Genomic DNA, 14,172 nt, shown 5'->3' on the forward strand with positions numbered 1-14,172 from the left:
GACAGGCGGACAAGAGGAATGGCGGAAAGGAGCATGAGCACGAGTGCAGTTCGGTTGCAAATTGGTGTTGGATTCCCATGGAAATGTATTTGGAAATTTCCAATCTCCATTACATTACTTATATTATGTATTGGTGAAGGGATCAACTGTGTAAATTTTTCTTATAATTGTCCACATACGAGTGGGAACATATGTATGTACATACATATGCACAACAACCGAGAAACGGATCCTGACTGACGTTGGTTTTTCCAATGAAGTGCATGCGATTTGACTTGACGTTTTCCACAAAATAACCAAAACACTACACAACTGCCACTGCCACTGGCACAGGCACAGGAGCGGTGTCTGGGCTAGGCAACCTTCCACTAACTATGGTAACAGCCGAGCGTTAAAAGGCTGGAAACAAGGCCTTCCTTCGCTGGCACCCAGGCCCCATGCCTCGTGGGAAATTTCTATATGGCAATGTAAATACAAATCGCGTTTGTAGGACTAACTATAATATACAAAGACAATTACACTCATGAGTACATACAGAATAGTATAGTAGAGTGTGGATACCGTACATATATGGGATATACCCACCATACAGATGTACTGTATGGAGACCACATCAGTCAAGGGGCAAGGTAAATGGAACATTTTGTTATGACATTATTGTTGCTGTTTTGGCAACATTCACCAAAAACTGACAATGAAATGAACTTTATTTTATTTTCATTTCGATTGTCTTGCTGTTGATTCCGTTTTATGTTCGGCAGTCGAGCTCTTGTACATAGCTAGCGATTCGCGAATCGTAAGCAGTCGGTGAGACTGTTTTAGAGCTGAGCTAATTGTTGCATGGCAGGCCAAGTCAAGTCTCTTGTTATCTGCCACTCTATCCGCGTCAGTTAGTTGGGGTATAGCTGGTTGGACGTCCGTGCGGTGACAGGAGAAAGCCAACTGTGCGGCATATCCTTTCAGGGCATCACGGCTTCGTATAGTGGTTCGTATATCAGCTTTGCTTGGCACGCACAGCGTGGAGCAGGCAGCGCGTGTGGAGCAGGCAGCCACTTTGATTAATGGCCAACTGACAACTGACGATGACGCCAACCAAAGCTCGACATCCAGAGCTCCAATTCCCCATCCATGCATCAGCATATAATTCGTACAATTTTCCATTATTGGGTCATTGGACCCAACAGTTTTCGAGAGCCATTGGCATAAAGGACTAGCGACCAGTTGGCAGAGGGATCGAAAGAAACGCGTGTCAGTGTTTATACTCCTCATATAGATATCACTTTATACATACGCCTTGTGTATACAATTCACATTTAAACCTAAAGAACAGAGCTGGGAACTTAAGTTAGACAATTGTGGCGCCCTGCTGATTGGATCGCTGGTTGATCTTGACGTGAGTTTGCCGCTTCTTCTCCTCCCTGAAGGCCTCTGCGTTGGCCTTCTTCTCGATGCGTCGTTCGTTTCGGTAATCTTTTAGCAGACGCTTCCTCTCCTTCTTCTCCTCGGCAGACTCGTCCTTGGGGCGTATAGACAGAACGCTTAGCGTCGACAGCACCGACTTGGCGCACAGCGACTTTGGGCCCGTTGCAGCGACCGAGTCATCACCCAGATTGGCCAAAGCTTTGGCTGTGAGCTGGCCATCAACGCCGCCACGCAAAACATTGGCGGGCAGTCCAGTTTTGGGATCGATCTGAATGGGAGCTGGGTTTGAACTGGCACTGGAGCGACGACTGCGCCGTGGCTCATCAATCAGCTTTGGATGATTGTAGATATTTGAGTATGTTGACAGAATAGACTCACAGTCCCATTTCTTTTGCTTGGGATCGTCCACTTCGTATTCGACTAGCTCCTCGGTGGGGTCCTCTTCGCCCTCAACCACATGCCTGTACTTTTCAATGCGCTCACGATCCCAATCTTTGTTGTAGTCGATTGTTTTGTTCTTCTTTTTGAATTCCTGGAAGCATTGCATGACGACCGGGTGCTTTTGGTGCCAATTGCCTTCGATATCTTCCAGGGCCAGGTCACCCAGCTCGGGATCATCATAGCTGGCATAGAACTTTTCGAAGCGGTCGTCCAACAAGGAGAGCTGCTCATTACGACGAATGACACTGGACGACATGGAATATTCTGTGAAACGAGACTTGACTTCCTCGTCATCGAAACGACGCTCTCGCATCAAAGGAGCCAGGCGATCCATTAGCTCATCCTCATCTTCGTCTTCATTCATATTATCTGAATCAAAGTCCATGTCCTCATCGTCGCCCTCCTCTTCGTCAGTCCAATCGTCCTCGTCATCTTCATCACCGTCGTCCATCGCCTGCATAACAAAATCATCCTCCAGTTCTTCATTTTCGCAATCGCTATCCAGTGCCGCCACTACATCTGGATCCCAGTCCAAGCGCAATGATTGGGGAGCTGCCTTGTTCAGCATTCCCTCGGTCTCTTCAAACTCGCTGGCAAAAACCGAACTGGGCAACACTAGTTTGGGAGCTGTCGACGGCTTATCGTCCTCCTGGCGCTTCTTGGCATGGTTTGGATTCTCCATGTACTCCCAGACCACATCGTTCTCACGTTTCTTCATGTGCTGCAAGTAGTCGTAGTCGTCATCAAAGTGAATGCCGAATTTCTTTTGCTCCTCCTGACGCTTTGCGGGATCTACTGGTGCCTCGTCCTGCGATTTGGTCTGGGACTGTCGCTGCCTCGCAGCAGCCTCCAAGAGCACACGCTGCGGCGCATTTTCGTCTGTGACAAGTGGATCGTGCTGACTGCGGTGGACCAAATGGAAGGTTACCGCCTTCTTGCGGTCAATGTATGGTTTCTTTCCCTTTACCTAAAAGACGTACACACAGTTATTAATTAAGTTGTATGTATTAAGGCGGGGTTCGCGCCAAACTCACCATTTTAGATTGTTTTTATTAAATTTTTTGTCAACAGACACAGAAACACATGTGCCTTGCAGTGTGTTTATCGGATTTATCGTTAAAATATCGACCCACAGAAATATACCAAAATATACCATCCCATTTTTTAAAAATACCAAAAATATACTGACGAATACAAGTTCTATTATACATATTCCTCGTTTTTGATATTCCGTCGAGTTTTATTAGCTATATAGAATATTTAGCCATGCCCACATAATTTTATCTGATTAATGAATCAATTTTCTAATTGTCTGGTTTATTTTAAACACTTGATTTTATTACCGATTCATACCCGATTCAAAGAGAGCGAAAAATGCCTAGTGGTGCGCACCAAATGGAAATTGTTTGAAAGTGAATGAGCTACAAGGATTTAAATGCAATCCATTTGAATAAATCCTGTGGCTATCCACTTCTCCTGTAGCTTCCTTCAGCGACAAGCGCTCGTTCCTTAGCTCGGTGAAGATGTCTTGGTTGAGTTTCCGCCGACCTGCACCTCGTACTTTGGCGTATTCTTGCCGTGAAACTATTTCTATACACACACTGAAAATTGGCTGTGTGAGGCTAGCACCTCCACGTCCTTCCACTTCAGCGATCGGTGGACAAAAACCTTCACCAGTTCCGACACTCGTCTCAATATAACGTACATACATTTTTATACCCGATACTCAAAATGAGTATTGGGGTATATTAGATTTGTGTTAAAAGTGGATGTGTGTAACGTCCAGAAGGAATCGTTTCTGACCCCATAAAGTACATATATTTATATATTCTTGATCAGCATCAATAGCCGAGTCGATTGAGCCCTGTCTGTCTGTCCGTCTGTCCGTCCGTCCGTCTGTCCGTCCCATTCAGCGCCTAGTGCTCAAAGACTATAAGAGCTAGAGCAACGATGTTTTGGATCCAGACTTCTGTGATATGTCACTGCTACAAAAATATTTCAAAACTTCGCCCCGCCCACTTCCGCCCCCACAAAGGACGAAAATCTGTGGCATCCACATTTTTAAAGGTACGATAAAACCAAAAACGAAGAATCGTAGAAAATGACTATATGTTCTAGAGTGTAAAATCTCTACCAGATCGTATAATTATTATAGCCAGAATCAAGAAAACAATTTCATTCTTTCTCGCTCTGTCTCTCTCTAACACACAGGTTTCATGGTCGGTTTTGCCAATTGCAAAATATGAGTTCAAGGATCTCAGAACCTATAAGAGCCAGAGCAACCAAATTTGGTATCCACACTCCTGTGATATCGGACCTTGACCGTTTCGTGTCCAAATTTCGCCACACCCCCTTCCGCCCCCGCAAAGGACGAAAATCTGGGGCATCCTCAAATCTCAGAGACTATTAAGGCTAGAGTAACCAAATTTGGTATCCGCACTTCTGTTAGATCTCACTATAAAACGTATATCTCAGAGAAAACTAAAAACGCAGAATCATAGATAATGACCATATCTATCAGATGGCTGAATCTGGATCAGATCGGCTCATTTTTATAGCCAAAAGCAAGAAATCAATTTACAGTGGCCACGCAGCGCCCGACGACAAGCTCAGACTGATTTTCTGTCTCTCTCTTTGTCGTGTCGTTTAATATTAGCGGCGTCTGCCGGAGGAGAGCCATACTGACTAAGTATCGGGTATAAATTTAGAGTTGCGGTCTCCGCAGCAACTCACAACGTTCTCCCTCGTTTTAGATTATTTTCTAATTTTTTTGTATTTATTTTTTTATTGTTTTACAAACACCAACATAAAACATGTACTTGTTTTTGATGGGTTTACATGGCAGAGATTAAATGAAATGAAATATGATGGAAGAATAAGTAGTGTAAGAATTCAAATGATAAGATAAAATATTGGCTAAATATTAAAGTTTCTTCTGAGATGCTTTTGTTGGGTCTTGGGGTTTTTTTTTGTGTGTATCATAAAGGGGATGTGTTTCTGGGGGAGTACATCGGGGCCAGACTAGACCAGAGGATAGCTGGATGCAGAGGCAATGCCGCACTGGTTCCCCTTGTTGCGCAACATCTTGATGAAGCCCTTGTCGCCCCAGGTGGTTCCCCAAGAGTTCTTCACCAGCCAGTAGTCCTCGCCAGACTCATCGGTGCCAAAGCCCACAACCAGAACTCCGTGATCCAAGTTCTGGGCATCGCAAGCGGGTTCGTTGTAGACGCCCTCGGAGTAGAACTGGAACGACTCGTGAGAGGCATCGATGGCAACGGCGACGGGTCCAATGGTGGCCACTGCCTCCGCCATCTTCTTCTCATTGCCCTGGGGAATGTCAACGAATCCACGATCTGTGGCTCCGATCGTGCCCTTGTTGAAGTGGCAAGAGTCATCGATGGCCTCATAGGGATAGGACTTCTCGGTGTCGATGCCGCCATTGTCCTTGATGTAGCGGAAGGCGTTGTCCATGAGACCGCCATTGCAGCCGTTGTTGCCATACTTCGTCGAGCAGTCAACCAGATTCTGCTCGGATAGAGACACCAGCACGCCCGACTTGCGGTAATGCTGTCCCTCCAAGGCACCGGTGCTGGAGAAGGCCCAGCAGCTGCCGCAGTGACCCTGATCCTTGACATCGGTGACAGCGCCCTTGGTGCGCCAGTCCACTTGCTTTGGCAGGGTCACATGTTCCGGCGAGATAAAGGTCACACCCTTGAAGCTCTCATCGGCGTTACTGCAATAATATATATATATACATAAGCTCCTTAGTCTTTCTTTTGAGGGGGTACGAAACACTTACCGCAGCTGCTTGTGCAGGGTGTAGTTGAAGCCGTTCATTGTGGAGTAGAACTCGTGGTGCAGCATATCTGCATACTTGTTGACGGCCATCTTGAAACTCACCGCGCCGGTGGCCCATAGCTGGTTATGCTTGGCGATCTTGTGCTTATTCTCATTGAAGATCTTCAGCCGGAAGCGCTCCTCAGTCTCGTCCTGGTAGTTCTTGCGGTGCTCCAGCTGTGGATGGCAACACACATAATTGAATATACATACATATAGGATGTGTAGTAGTAGTCCCGGTATCGCCCTTATCGCCAGGTTTCCCTTCTTATCGAGACAATGTTTTAATAAATCAATATTCAAGTCACGCTATGGTAGTACGATTAGATACGACGTTGCCTACAGCTCTCGAGTAGAATGCATTTGGACTGTTGGGTCTAGTCGAAAATGTTGAAAAATGTATAAAATCTGGCATTTACGTAAATTGTATTTTCGATCCACCTCCCATCTCTCAGGCATTAAATAGTTTCCAATCTTGAGATAACCTTATCACGGACCAACTAACCTGGCACGAGCTGTCCAAACTGTCTGCGGTTAGCCAACAACAGTAGCAGCGGCCATAAACTCCACATAACTATAAAATTCTTTACGATTGCCGCACTAAAACATCCACAGAAACTGCGAAATGGTGTTAAATTTCCAGGTAGTAAACAAATACAGAGCAGCCGTTTACAGGGAAGAACTTTGGCATGAAAAAGAATGCGTTTCTGTATCTGTTCAAACTATCGCTGCATTGGTCGCCCCATAGGATTGGTTTCGGGGGTTGTTTGTTCTCTAGCCCGCATGTCTTTTTCACAACGGAAATAGAACGAGAGTTCCACAAATGATAGTGTCAAAGAGCATACTATTGCAATAGAACTCGAACTGTAGATATACATTACAGACGGCACAAAACAGCTTTGTTTGCAGTGGAACGAACGCGACAGATCTTAAATGTATATTTAGATAGCAGAAAATCCATTTAAAATAAAAAAAACAAATAATGACTGTTAGTTAGGGGCGCACAAAGCCCAGAGAGTCTTGTGTTCTCAGAACAGACAACAAGTAAATTACAGTGGGAACCAGGCATAATCATAACAGACAGCTTCACCATCACCATGGGACCAGGCAACAATTGTCGCCCCGAAATGCGGCCAGCCGGATGGTCCCATGTCCATGTCAGTGCGTGTTTCGGATGGCTTGACTCGTATAATTGACATAATTGATACGAATTTCAGACAAGCAGCCCCCATCCCTTCCATCTATCCATTCCATCGAGTTCAAGTGGGGAAACCTTTTCACAGCATAAATCGTTAACCGTCCATCGATTTTTTTGTTTTGTTTGCTCGGACACAGACATTCTAATATACGAGTCTCGATTTTTATAGCAAAATTCACACATTTTTATTGTATATTTTGTAGAAAAATTAATGACGAAAAAGATGAGCTTACAAACGTAGAAACCGTAATTAAATGCACGTGAATTATCTAAAGGTACCCGACGTATACACTCCGTATAGTATGTACTATCTATAGTATAGGCAAATATTTGTGTGGCGCATCTCCATTCCCGTAGAGCGAGACCCGATTTGCTTTTAGCAGCGGGGCTGATGGATGGGGCGGCAATTTTGTTGCAGTTGGGCTGAGCTTCGACGATGCTGAGTATCTCAAACCATCCACCGGCTAAGGCGAATTAGTTCTCACTAACGGACTGGCTTATTTGGCCTGCCTTTGATCGGTACAGATGCTACAGGTGCTCCATCTCAATGTCGGGAGTGCCAGATTCCACAGCGCCCGTTTCCTTCCACTGGCGCCGTTTTCGCATGATATAATGGAAGACGAAGCCGTTTATTACGAACATGGCCACAACAATGAGTGTGGGCAGCACCACGTCTACTGTCACGTTCAGGTCATTCGGACTGGGACTGGCCATGGTTCAGTTCTACTGCTTTAGGTTCACTTTTTCTTCCACTTTTATGTAATTTTCCGGCAGTTTGTTGGCCAACACGTTTTTGGTTTTGATGACGCGCGTGCTTTTCTGTCTTGTGCTTTTTCTGGATGATTTTCGTGCTGTGTGGCTCCTTTAATTTATTTTTCTCTCCCAAGTGGCTTCTCTCGTTTCTGCTGTGTGCTCGCTTTGCCTGCCGCCTGCGTAGTGTCGGGCGGGAATCTGAAATAATATAAATAGCAACCACCAGCAAGCAGTTTCCTGCTATGAGCGCGCGCGCACACTATTGAGAGTTCTTCTGTGGGTACTCTAAATACTCGTATTCGTATTTCGTATTTTGTTTTGTGCAGCGCGCGCAGAATGGATTCAAACCCGAACCGGTTTCCACCATTTGGGCAATTTGTATAGGCGGAGCAGATGATTTATAAGGATTTCATTTCATAAAATGTATGCAAACATTGGCCAATCCAACCGGTTGGAGCACCTATGTATGTATGTATATATCCGACTGCGAAGTTGACAAAACATGCACAGGTACTAATATCATTATCATTGCTGTTTTTGCAAGTCCGCAAAATATTTGCTACTTGTCGATTTTCGGTACGGTGCTTTTTGTCTTTCTTTCGCATGCTCTTGTTTTTCAGTGAGAGGAGAGCCAAAAGCTCTGTTGCTCTGTGCTCCCTAACACAAACGAAAACAAAGTGCCAATTTGATAAGCGGAGCCGTGCGTCACACGTCACTACAGTGTTATCCCCCCATTTCGCTCCCATTAGATTAGTTATTGTGGTTCGTGGTAAGTGTAAGCTTATCAGAGAGTTGCAAGAGCTTTGCAACTGTATATATGTAAATTTGCAAGCCACAGACTCTGTAACATAAGACTGTACAGCGATTAAAGTTCCACTGGGACATCACTAAAAACTGAAGCAATGTAATTTTAATTTGAATTGCGCGGCCTTTTATTTCTCAATCATGGGTAGCACTGTTTTCGGAGTGTGACCATACGATGCAGAGAACCAAGCAAAACAGCTGTTTGGTTTAACAACAAACACAAAGTGACACAATAATATATAAATGGCGGGAATATTTAAAATTCAAACTAATACTGAAATTAAATTATAAAATTATAGATAGATTTGTGTAAAGGAAAAACATCCATGGCAATTACATACCCTATCACACTATATATGTAAAAGTTATTTATAATTATACGCCCCCATAAAACAGTTGGTTAATGGCACATGTCACGCCAGTACATTAATAATGCAGACAGAAAACAATTGTTTTTCGCTTAGATCGAGTCGAAACATTTTGATAGACTGATAAGGAAATACATAGATCCCACAGTGAGTACAGTCGCATTGCAAATCAATTGATATGGATGATAGGAAGACAGAATGCTGTGCGCGGCTTGGACAAAGAAAAACTGCAAAAGTGCAACCAATACAGAAACCATTTAGCAGGGTAAATGATTCAGAACGGGGTAACTGAAACTAGCCTGCCACAGATCAATGGTCAGAGCAATGGTATGATTAAGAAATTATTGCGAAAAAAGTAATGCATGGCCGGCTTATCAGTGGCCCAGTCTCAGCTCAAGCCGCAGCTTATCGCTCCGGGCTGACCCGCGTCGGCACCGTACTGAGTAAAAGTAGGCGGAAAAACGTTCGTCTGTCAGATGACAACGTTTTGCGGATGGGCTAAGCGGCGGTCATGTGAGCAAGCATGTGACTGACTGAGTCCAAGACTAGCCTGGACTTATCTGCTGGGCGTTATATAGATAATGCAGCCCAGTGCAGTGCACTCACTCGTGATTCAGCACGCCCCTGAAAGGCAAGCCCAATCGGCGAAAACATCATATGCAGCGAAAGACAATGGAAAAACAGTCCAACTATGCAAACAAAACATCAAAAAGATATTAATCATCGTCACAAAGCCCCCTGCCTTCTGTCACAAAACACTTGCTTAGCTCGGATTTCCTGGGTGACAAATCTCGATCAGAAACAGTACTTACCTTGAAGGTGTGCCATTCCTCCTGGATGACCTCGGCATAGGAGACGGCCTGCGCCACTGCCACCAGGGCGAGGAGGGAAAGAATCAATGCTGTCCGCATTTTTTGTATTAAATCTGTAAAATTTCACACAATTAGTAAGTAAACTTAGCATCGTTCAATCACGTGAAGTTGTCCAGCTAGCTATGGAGCAAGCAGACACATTTCACGAGATTCCGAAAACATTGATTGATGCAGGGGCTTTTACGGGATTTGGCTAATAACATTTTAATTGTATGCTGACTAATACAGGGGGCGGATCGCGAGCTAACGAGGGAGTTTTTGCTTTGTTTTGTTAGTTTAGTTTCGAATTCGAACAATACCCGCTATCTAATCGGCCATTCCACTTTGTGCCGCTCTTTTCTATCTTCGTGTGTGTATATGCTGTGTGTGTGTGTGTGGTGTTTAAGAGTCTGGTCTGCCATATTTGCTGCAATTGTTTTTGCGATCTTGTGGCTCATTTCGAATACGTGAGAGGCATTTGATAAAAATGTTATTATTGGTGCAATCATTTGTGCCAAGTTCGAGGGCTACAAACTGGTTTTGAAACTGATTTCAAGGTGAATCATCTACCCTAACACAAGTGTTGCAAATAACCGAACGGTAGATAAAGCAAACAGAAAACAAATGAAAAATGAAAATAGGTCAACACAAAGGGGAGGGAAAACAAAGTGCGTCTGTTTGCTGAAACGAAGAAATGGCCGCCAGCGCAATAAACACCAAACAAAGAAGAGCTAAACAGCAGCGCAACAGAATATGCGGGATGCGGAAAAGAATAGAAACAACAAAGCAGCTGACGCTGCGATGCTGCTGGAATGCATTACTTGTTCCAATTTGTTCCACATACACAAACCATACACATACCAAAGTGAAGTGAGGGACAAAAAGAGCATGACGCAATTTGTTTTAGCAATTTCCCTAATGCGATGCTGTTAATTTGCTGACTCTGGACGTGATTTATAAATTTCACTTACCACTCGAACTACGCCGCTAAAACCGCCACAAAGCACTGTTATTGTTGTTTTTATAAGCTACAATCACAGTGTACTGTAAATGCAATTATTCAAATATTTAAGTCGTTTCTTTACGATTCCAAGTCGCAATAGCTCTGCACCCGAAGACTTTTTGTTTTTAAATAAATGTCACCAGAAATTGTTGCTCCGAAGAAATAAATTATAGCTGACCAGTGCTGCACGACCGTCAGAAATATACCAAAATATACCATCTCATTTGAAGAATATACCGACTAATTTGAGCTCTACATTCCTCGCTTTTGATATTCCCTCCAATATTACTAGCTATCTGGATCTTTCAGCCCTGCCCACATAATTTTATCTAATTAATGAATCTATTTTCTAATCGACAGGCTTATTTTAAACACTTGACTTTGATTATTTTTGAATCAATGTTGGCTCCTCACCAACAATAGCGTCTCGTATGATGAAAAACTGGCCTTAGCCCACTAAAGCCCCCCTATTTAAATAGTTCAACTACTTGAGGTAAATGGCGGAAAATATTAACGATTGTAAATTCTTCTTGTAGATTCATGCAATCTTTCATCTGAACTTAAAAAAAAACAACTATATTTTTCACCTGAACTGCGCTAACATAATTAAATTTTCATTATTTTCGGTGGAAAATTGAGATACCCCCTTGGCTTTTAATAGGTTAATAGTTCTCCGTCAAGGATTGGACACCATATTGCTCAATTTAGAGATTCCGTCGAATATTATTAGCTATATAGAATATTTAGCCATGCCCACATAGTTTTATACGATTGGTAAATCATTTCTCTACTTAACTGGTGTATTCTTAATACTTGCTTTTATTGCATTTTGCGTAAAAAGAGGTTTTAGCGAAATAAGTCAAACAAAAAACAAGTAGCGAAATAGGTCAATCAAAACAAACGAAAAAGGAAATTCGTTCATATTGCTCAATTTTGAAATTCCATTGAATAATGCTGGCAAACTAAATCTCTCAGCAATGCCCACATAGTTTTATCCCATTGATGAATAAATTTTCTACAAGATTGGATAGTTTTTAATCTTTGCTTTTATTGTATTTATTGTAAAAAAAGGCTTAAACGAAAAAGTTCAACAAAAAAAGAGTCGCTATATTGCATGTAAGCCGTAGTATACGCTTTTGTATACCCTATTTTGTTAGTTGTATATGAAAGTATAAATATTGATATGAAGATAAAACGTAACTAATATTGACCTTTTCTCAAATTGACATTTTTAAGACATATTCATGTATATGATGAGTGTTTTGTATATATATCTCGATCCTGATACCTATTCTTGGTCTCTGCAAGAAGACAATAAGCTTTAAAATATCGTTGAATAATTGAAAATAATATTAAATAATATTAAATAATATTAAACTATATTGAAAATAAATTGTTTTTGCCTGGGATGACAAACATATTCACAATTCTATAACATCCATTTCCCCCAGGGTATGTGTGCATGGAATTAGCAACATGTTTGTGTATGGAATGAGACTCATTGTTGCAAAAGCGAAACTGCGGCGAATCGGGTATTGCCTATATTTCAAGCTATAGATGCCCACTTAGCTTTATCCCATAGATACATGCATTTTCTACAAGATTGCTTCTTTTAATTACCTTTATGTATTTTATTTTGACCAAAAAAGGTTTTCAAGTAAATGTTGCCGCAACTTTATTTGTGTATGGAATGAGACTCATTGTTGCTAAAGCGAACTGGGGCGAACTGCGGCGAATTCAAATTCGATTCAAAAAAACGACCAATTCCTCATATTCTTTGTTCCGTTGAATAATACTATCTATATAGAACATTTAGTCATGCCCACTCAGTTTTGTACGATTGATGAATCAATTCTATACATGATTGGCCTATTCGAAATACTTCCTTCTATTGGATTTCTATATAACATTGAAAATTAAATTAATAGATTGATGAAATTGACAAAAATACCATGGGAGCGCGGCGAAAACCAGTTTTTACAGTATGACCCTCAGAACAGCACCGAAATATACGGTCTCATTTTCAAAATATACCGAGGGGTGCGCGCCAAATCTAACTTTTTTGAATGTGAGCGACAAGGATTTAAATGTTGTCAACCGGGCCTTTATCTATGCCCACATAATTTTATCCCATTGATGAATACATTTTCTACAAGATTGGATAGTTTTTAATCTTTGCTTTTATTGTATTTATTGTAAAAAAAGGCTTTAACGAAAAAGTTCAACAAAAAAAGAGTCGCTATATTGCGTGTAAGCCGTAGTATACGCTTTTGTATACCCTATTTTGTTAATTGTATATGAAAGTATAAATATTGATATGAAGATAAAACGTAACTTATACAGACCTTTTCTCAAATTGACATTTTTTAGACATATTCATGTATATGATGAGTGTTTTGTATATATATCTCGATCCCGATACCTATTCTTGGTCCCTACAAGAAGACAATTAGCTTTAAAATATCGTTGAAATATTGAAAATAATATTAAATAATTTTGATTAATATTAAAATATATTGAAAATAAATTGTTTTTGCCTGGGATGACTACGTTTGTCACTATGTTCACAATTCTATAACATCCATTTCCCCCAGGGTATGTGTGCATGGAATGGGACTCATTGTTCAGAACCGGTTATGACGACTAATTCTTGGTTAATCTTTCTTCCTTCGAATATTTCCAGCTATATAGATCTCTTATTTTTGCCCAGATAATTTTATATGATTGCTGAAACAATTTTGATCAAGATTAACTATTTTTAAGTACTTGCATGTTTTTTGTTTTGACAAAAACACGATTTCAACAAAAATGTTCAATAGTCGCAGGTTGTGACGTCAGTGTTTCTGGTATTTGCAGACTCATTTGTTGTCAACCAGGGTATGGTTGTTTGTATACCCTATTTCGTGAATATTATATAAAGATACTGTTTTCCAAGCTGCTTTCAAATGTAATTAATAAAGGCCTTGTTTTAGATTGCATTTTTTTGGTCTATTCATGCATTTGATTAGTTATTTGTATATAAAACCTGATCCCTGTAGCGATTCTTTGTCTCTGTAAGAAGACCACTAATTGCAAAATATCGTTTGAAATAGATACTGACTAGTTTCTGCATTAATTAGAGCATGGGATGAAACACATTACCGCAATCCTATATCATCCATTTCCCCAGGGTATGTGTGCATGGAATTAGCAACATGTTTGTGTATGGACTGAGACTCATTGTTGCTAAAGCGAACTGCGGCGAACTCAAATTCGATTCAAAAAACGACCAATTCTTTATTCCGTTGAATAATACTATCTATATAGATCATTTAGCCATGCCCACTCAATTTTGTACGATTGATGAATCAATTCTATACATGACTGGCCTATTCGAAATACTTGCTTTTATTGGATATCTATATAGCATTGAAAATTAAATTAATAGATTGATGAGATTGACAAAAATACCATGGGAGCGCGGCGAAAACCAGTATTTCTACAGTATGACCCTCA

At 41.4% G+C, this 14,172-nt stretch overlaps 3 protein-coding genes across 3 annotated transcripts; all 3 read right to left on the reverse strand.

Annotated features, from left to right (window-relative positions):
• Window positions 1–1,249: 1,249 nt before the first annotated feature.
• On the reverse strand, window positions 1,250–2,990 carry LOC108159481 (protein LTV1 homolog). The gene is made up of 2 exons (XM_017292811.2): window positions 2,898–2,990; window positions 1,250–2,830 (listed from the first exon to the last, which is right to left on the reverse strand). The coding sequence occupies exons 1-2, from the start codon at window positions 2,898–2,900 to the stop codon at window positions 1,346–1,348; spliced, it is 1,488 nt and encodes a 495-aa protein (XP_017148300.1). The 5' UTR covers window positions 2,901–2,990; the 3' UTR covers window positions 1,250–1,345.
• Window positions 2,991–4,738: 1,748 nt separating this feature from the next.
• On the reverse strand, window positions 4,739–10,838 carry LOC108160125 (cathepsin L). Its single transcript, XM_017293919.2, has 4 exons — window positions 10,646–10,838; window positions 9,636–9,748; window positions 5,663–5,877; window positions 4,739–5,596 (listed from the first exon to the last, which is right to left on the reverse strand). Exons 2-4 carry the CDS (start codon window positions 9,732–9,734, stop codon window positions 4,885–4,887), a joined length of 1,026 nt encoding a protein of 341 aa, XP_017149408.1. The 5' UTR covers window positions 9,735–9,748; window positions 10,646–10,838; the 3' UTR covers window positions 4,739–4,884.
• LOC108160126 lies at window positions 7,059–8,144 on the reverse strand. Its single transcript, XM_017293920.2, has one exon. It carries the CDS (start codon window positions 7,610–7,612, stop codon window positions 7,427–7,429), a length of 186 nt encoding a protein of 61 aa, XP_017149409.1. The 5' UTR covers window positions 7,613–8,144; the 3' UTR covers window positions 7,059–7,426.
• Window positions 10,839–14,172: the final 3,334 nt, after the last annotated feature.

Source organism: Drosophila miranda, chromosome 3 (genome assembly GCF_003369915.1).
Source record: "Drosophila miranda strain MSH22 chromosome 3, D.miranda_PacBio2.1, whole genome shotgun sequence".
NCBI classification, from domain to species: Eukaryota; Metazoa; Arthropoda; class Insecta; order Diptera; family Drosophilidae; genus Drosophila; species Drosophila miranda.